The sequence below is a fragment of the Grammomys surdaster genome, unplaced genomic scaffold (assembly GCF_004785775.1).
Source record: "Grammomys surdaster isolate TR1022 unplaced genomic scaffold, NIH_TR_1.0 125849, whole genome shotgun sequence".
In the NCBI taxonomy this organism is placed as follows: domain Eukaryota; kingdom Metazoa; phylum Chordata; class Mammalia; order Rodentia; family Muridae; genus Grammomys; species Grammomys surdaster.
Window position 1 is genome coordinate 886367 of NW_021620675.1, and position 6150 is coordinate 892516.

General features: G+C 46.3%; 1 protein-coding gene across 3 annotated transcripts in view; it reads right to left on the reverse strand.

Annotated features, from left to right (window-relative positions):
• Positions 1 to 2759: 2759 nt before the first annotated feature.
• Positions 2760 to 6150, reverse strand: part of Itga10 (integrin subunit alpha 10) — a 17456-nt gene continuing 14065 nt past the window's right edge. For all 3 annotated transcript variants that reach the window (XM_028789811.1, XM_028789809.1, XM_028789810.1), the window contains 3 exons: positions 4054 to 4149; positions 3102 to 3215; positions 2760 to 2822 (listed from right to left, as the gene is read on the reverse strand). In XM_028789811.1, the coding sequence (XP_028645644.1) occupies positions 2760 to 2822; positions 3102 to 3215; positions 4054 to 4149 (273 nt within the window). The remainder of the gene's footprint in view (positions 2823 to 3101; positions 3216 to 4053; positions 4150 to 6150) is intronic.

Consider the following 6150-nt stretch of genomic DNA (forward strand, 5'->3'; position numbering starts at 1 on the left):
TCTATCTATCTATCTATCTATCTATCTATCTATCTATCTATCTATCTCTGTTGTTTCCAAGACAGAGTTTCTCTGTGTAGCTTTGGCTGTTCTAGCACTCTCTCTGTAGACCAGGTTAGCCTCAAACTCAGAGATCTGCCTGCTTCTGCCTCCCAAGTGCTGGGATTAAAGATGTATGCCACCACCACCAAGCCAAAATTTCTTAGTGTTATCTGAACCTCCAAGAAATTATGACTTGTTCAAGATGATATGGCTACAAATGAAAGGTACAGATTTCAATCCAGGCCTATATGCCTCCCGGGATACTTTAAACGGTCCCAGAAGCATGTAAGAATTGTGGGACGATTGGAGCAAATCTCCTGGGAAGGAAGAGTCACAGAAAACATTCTCAATAATTGTAAAAGTAACTTTTATTCACCTGATGTAATTGTTGCCTCAAAGGCTTATTTCTGAATAAGCTCACCGTTTCTATCACTTTCTGAACTCCAGCTGGCTGGTTCAACTCAGCTGTTCTGGCTCAAACTTCTCTCCAAGCTGATTGATTCAATCTGACTTCTTTCAGCTTCTCAATGAATTGTTCTGGTTGTCCTCAAACTAACTCTGGCAATCTGTTCTAATCTTCTAGCTCTTCCTCATTCTTTGGGCTGTTCTGTCTTCACCTGTGTCTAGCATGTTCTCTCTGCAGCCTATCTCTGTAAAAATGTTCCCAAAAAAACCACCTCTGAACTCCACAAACTGAACTGCCCCTCAATTCACTGGACTCCCAACTCAACTGAACTGTACTCACTGAGCTGATTGAACAGAACTCAGAGATCTGCATCCTCTGTCTCCCGAGTGCTGGGATTAAAGGAGCACCACCACGCCTGGACCTTAACTTTTCTTTACCTGGGACTTTGTACCAGGCTGGCCTTGAACTCAGAAATCTGCTTGCCTCTGTCTCTTGGGAGTAAAGGAATGTCAGCATTCCAGCTAGATCACACAGACCTAGAAGATCTTTGGATGTGAGCCTTTGTCAGGGCACCATGTTGCTGTATTAAAATCCCTCTACAAATACTATTATTCATGAGCATTCCATACCCTCGTGAACTCAAACAGAGCCAGAAGTCATTTGATAACTGGATTTTATTTGTGCTGACTATCTGCTCACCATAACAATCCCCAGGAGGGAGCCTCTGCAGAAGACCAGAGACACCAAAATAAACATTGCAAGCAGATTCAGAGACCAGCCTGAGAAGACCAGTTCTCTGGCAGCTGGTCAACTGCCCAATCAGATTTCCTCACGTCTCAGTCTAAGAGAGCAGCTGTCAGAGCTGAACTATGGAAACCAGTAACTGTCTTTGCTGTTCAGTCTTTTTTTTTTTTTTTAAAGATTTATTTATTGCTTTTATGTATGTGAGTACACTGTTGTAGTCTTCAGACACACCAGAAGAGGGCATCCGATCCCATTACAGATGGTTGTGAGCCACCATGTGGTTGCTGGGAATTGAACTCAGGACCTCTGGAAGAGCAGTCAGTGCTCTTAACCGCTGAGCTATCTCTCCAACTGTGCTGTTCAGTCTTAATTACAATTAAAAAACCAATAACAAGTTTCTCCATTACTATGAGAATTCCAATTGCCCATGAACCAAAACAGGACAAGAAGGGGAGAGTTTAGAGTTAATGTGTGATTTCCAGCAAAGAAAATCAAGTAAGGACTGAAAAACTCACGGCAGCCGAGGAACCTACAGCACATGACAGGAATCTCAGAATTATCTTCCCAGGATATCACTGTTATAGAACCAACACTGGGCAAGTAAGGGCTTACTCTCCAGAGACCTGATGCCAGCCACGTAGGCTTCCAGATACAGATTCCCTCTTGTTTGGATCTCACGAGGCTGTTGTTGCCCAAACCGGGTGGGGTGAAAGGGCTTCCCACCACCAAGAAGCTTTCTCTTAAGAAAGCCCCAAGAGTACGTGCTGTTAACAGGCTTCCCTGCTATCCCAGCCTTGACCACCTGGGGGCCCCTGGCTCCAGAAAATTCAGCATCAAGTCCTGGCCTTGCTCCCAGAGAAGGATGAGGGTTGGAACGCCTCAGCCTAGAGAGCCCGGGGCCAGCTGGGTTTCCCCAGCACCTGAGGGCGGGAGTACTGTGATGTCTCAGGTTTCAGCCTAGCTGGCAGTTGCCTGTCTGAAGGCTTCTCTGTGCCCTGGAATTGTACAGAATGTCTTTTGTGGCTTTTTCTCCTCCCTCCTTTTTTCCTGTTGACTCTCCCCATCCGGCTCTATGAATCACAGGACTTCACGGGAAAGCAGCAGATGTTGACTTTTACTTCTTTTAAGCCAACGTCAGCTTTCTCCTGTGGAGTGGGGAGCAGGCAGGAAGGTGAGAACCTGTGGGGGTGGGGGTGGACGATAACCTTCTTTTCAGAACTGTGAGGGAGGACAAAGGGAATCTGAAAGGAGTCAAGAACACAATCTTTTTGAGGTAATGGGAAAGATGGGGCCCAAAACAAAGACCCAATGCTGGCTGTGGAACTCAGCAGGAGGAGGGACTCACAGGGTGGGGATGTCATGTGTTTTGGTGCCAGCCCTCCTCGGCTAAGGCAAAGCTTCATCTCTTGCCAGAAGCGTCCCCGTCCCCGTGGCTCAAAAGTCAAGTCAGGCTGCAGGTCTGGAGACACACTCCCGCAGCATCTTTTCCCCTTTGAGCCTCTAAGCATCGTTTGGATACGGAGTCTCTTGAAAAGGCTGCCAAAGTGGGCTTCTGACCCTTCTGCAGTTACTGCTCCAGCTTCTCTTCACTCTGTGCTCTGGGGATTTTCTTACGGGTAAAGAAGCCAAGCTATAGAGGAAAAAATACCAGTCGCTGCCAGATGCCCCAACTAGGGGCCTTGGCAATAGCCCTCCAGCTTATCTGAGCTCTTCACTTTTGTTCTCTTTCCAACAATGAGATTCAAATTTATTTTATTTGGCTTAGGTTAATTCTACCATCATTTGTGGAACAGAGTCAAGGAGAGATGAACACGGCAACCCCGACCCCCATCCTATCTAACTGACTAGCACAGAGCCTGTCCTTCCCGACAGAATAAGATGCTCTACCACCCACAAAAGCTGGGCTTACCTTCCACAGGCAGAAGACAAGGAGCGCAAGCAGGAGCAGTCCTCCCAGGACACTGCCAACGAGGACCCACAGGGAGATGAGGGGAGGGAGGGCCTGAATCACCTCCAAGTGGCTCTGTATATCAAGGAGAGTTTGTTTTGTCTTTTCTTGCTTTGCTTTGCTATGTCTTGCTTTGCTTTTGAGATGGCTTTTTGTGGGTTTGTTTGTTTGCTTGCTTTTGAGGCAGAGTTTCAGTTCATGTCCCAGGCTGGCCTTCAGCCCATCACAAGCCTCCCCTCTCAGGAGCCCAGTAGTAGAATTATAGGCATGCATCCCCACCTGACTTGTGTTTTATATCTGCCCTTTAACTCAGATAGCCCCGCTCAACATTACAACAAAGTCAGTCCTAAATAGAGTGAAGAAACCAAAACCTCTTTCTATTTAAAAACAATGAAGCAAGAAGCAAAACCATCACTTTTGACCGAGGAACCACGGCCCAATAGATACAGTTTTGTTCTGAAAAATCCCATTGTGGAAGGAGAGAGATGGCCCCATGATTAAAAACACTTGTTGCTCTTACAAAAAGGTTCCAGATTTGGTTCCCAGTACCCATGTGGTGGCTCAAAACCATCTTAGTTCTGGGGGATCCAGAGGTTCTGGCCTCTATTCACATGGCACATTTACTTGCAGGCAATACACTGATACACATAGATTTCTAAAACTAAGTTTTAAAAAAGGGGGGGGGAGAAAAGCCATCTTTTTTGGGGGGGTTGGTTTTTCAAGACAGGGTTTCTCTGTGTAGCCCTGGCTGTCCTGGAACTCACTCTGTAGACCAGGCTGGCCTCGAACTCAGAAATCCACCTGCCTCTGCCTCCCAAGTGCTGGGATTAAAGGCATGCGCCACCACTGCCTGGCCAAGAAAGGCCATCTTTTACCCAACCCATTGCCACTATTTCCACAGCTCCAGCCCTACCTCACTCCAGCTGGAGTCTTCGTTCAGTAGTAGGACACTGCCCTCCTCAGTTCCTAACTTGAAGGTACTGACCACTGTCACAGACTTGAACTTGGCCTGTGGAACAAGCAGGTAGGAAAACCTGTAAACTGGTAGTGTGGAACCCCAAGAGCAAAGCTAAAGATCCGTGGGCATAGTGACCAGGGCCCTGAAGATCAGAAGATGCTGTTGGAAAGTGATGGGGGAAAGAGGAAGGGAAACTGTCAGGATGGTTTTGTGCACTGTGTATTCAAAGCTGATTACTGTGCCCAGAGATCAGGTTCCAGTTGGGATGTTGGCATTGCCAAGTGTCTCCTGCCTTTATGTTGTGGAAAAATTGTTTTCCATCACCTCTGATTGGTTAATAACGAGCTGATCAGCCAATAGCTAGGCAGGAGAGGAGAAGGCAGGACCTCTAATCCCAGTGGGAGTCTCTGGTGGGGACCAGAGAGAGGATTGCCCACCCTGCCCTGGAAGATGAGAGAGGGAGAGGGAGAGGGAGGGGGAGAGAGGGGGAGAGAGGGGGAGAGAGGGAGAGAGAGAGAGGGGGAGAGGGATAGAGAGATTCACTATCCAGACTCAGAGGTAACCAGCTGCGTGCAGGCATAGAATAGCATATCAGGTTAATATAAGTTAGGAGCTAGTTAGGAAGCAAGCCTAGCTTAAGGCCTAGGCATAAATAAGTCTCCATATCATTATTCAAGAGCTGAGGCCGGCTTAGAAAAGCTCAGCACTTTATAGGAAACAGATAGAAAGCCTGTTCGGCAAATACACAGTTTATAAGGACAGTCAACTTCCCTTTCTGTCCAGAAACCTCCATGGGGCTGAACCTTTCTATTCTGAGATCAGAGACATGTTTCCTACCAACTCCCACTGATACTAGGATCTAAGTGTGGATTGAGTGTTCTTAAGCCTTCATGTTGAATCTTGGTATCTACTACAAGATATTAAGGGATATAATGTTATCCAGCTGTTGCGTTTAGCGGTGGGGCCTTTGGAAGTGCTTGGGATGAAAGTCATCAGTGGAGTCTTGAGAATGAGTCCTGGTGGCTTTGAAAGAAGAGCAAGCAAGAATGGATACAATATGCTCAAGTGCCTACCTCTTGACTCAACAGGACCTATGAAAGCTGAGCTTAGGAGAACACGCCCTTGAACCTAATGTACCTGGTGTTTACAGCTTTGTCCTTGTCCACTGGCCTGTAAGATCCTGGAGGTTGAGGACTGGGTTTAATCAGCCTTTGTGCTGCCAGTGTCTATGACAGTTGTGTAGTGGTGTGTGTATGTGTGTGTGCATGTGTGTGTGTGTATGTGTGTGTGCATGTGTGTGTGTGTGTAAGTGTGGAGATCAAGACAATCTTGGATGTTATTCTTCAGGTCCTTTTGTTTGAAACAGGGTCTGCCATTGACTTGGGGTTTTGTTTTGTTTTGACAGTTTTCATCGGCTGGCTGGCCTTAAATTCATGAAGATCAAACTGGCCTTGAACTCACAGAGATCAACTTGTCTCTGCCTTTAAGTGTTGAGATTAAAGGCATTTTGTTGTTGTTGTGTTTTGTTTTTTAACTTTGTCAAAAAGGTGAGACTAGGGGGCTTCTAGGTATGCACCCGAATCACTCTCCTACTTTGTACTGGGATTACAGACACATGTCACTTCATCTGGCTTCCTATGTAGGTCCTGGAGTCATGCTTTACTTATTGAGTCAACCCCCACAGGCCCTCTAGTGGCATCTTAACAAATTTTTTCTAATAATAATAATAATAATAATAATAATAATAAGCTAGTTATGGTGATATACATCTGTAATCCCAGCACTCAGGAGATGGGAATCAGTTCAATGCTAACTAGAACAACTCACTGAAATCCTGGGGGTCGGGGTGGAGTGGAGAAATAGTTCAGCCAGTAAGAGTTTGCTGTTCTCAAAGAGGACCAGAGTTCAGTTCCCAGCACCCAGGTAAGTGCTTGTAACTTTAGCTCCAATGACTTCTTCTGTTCCCTGACAGCACTCACACACATGTGCACACACAAGTCTACACACACATGTGCACACACATACATCTACTCACACACATGTACACACACT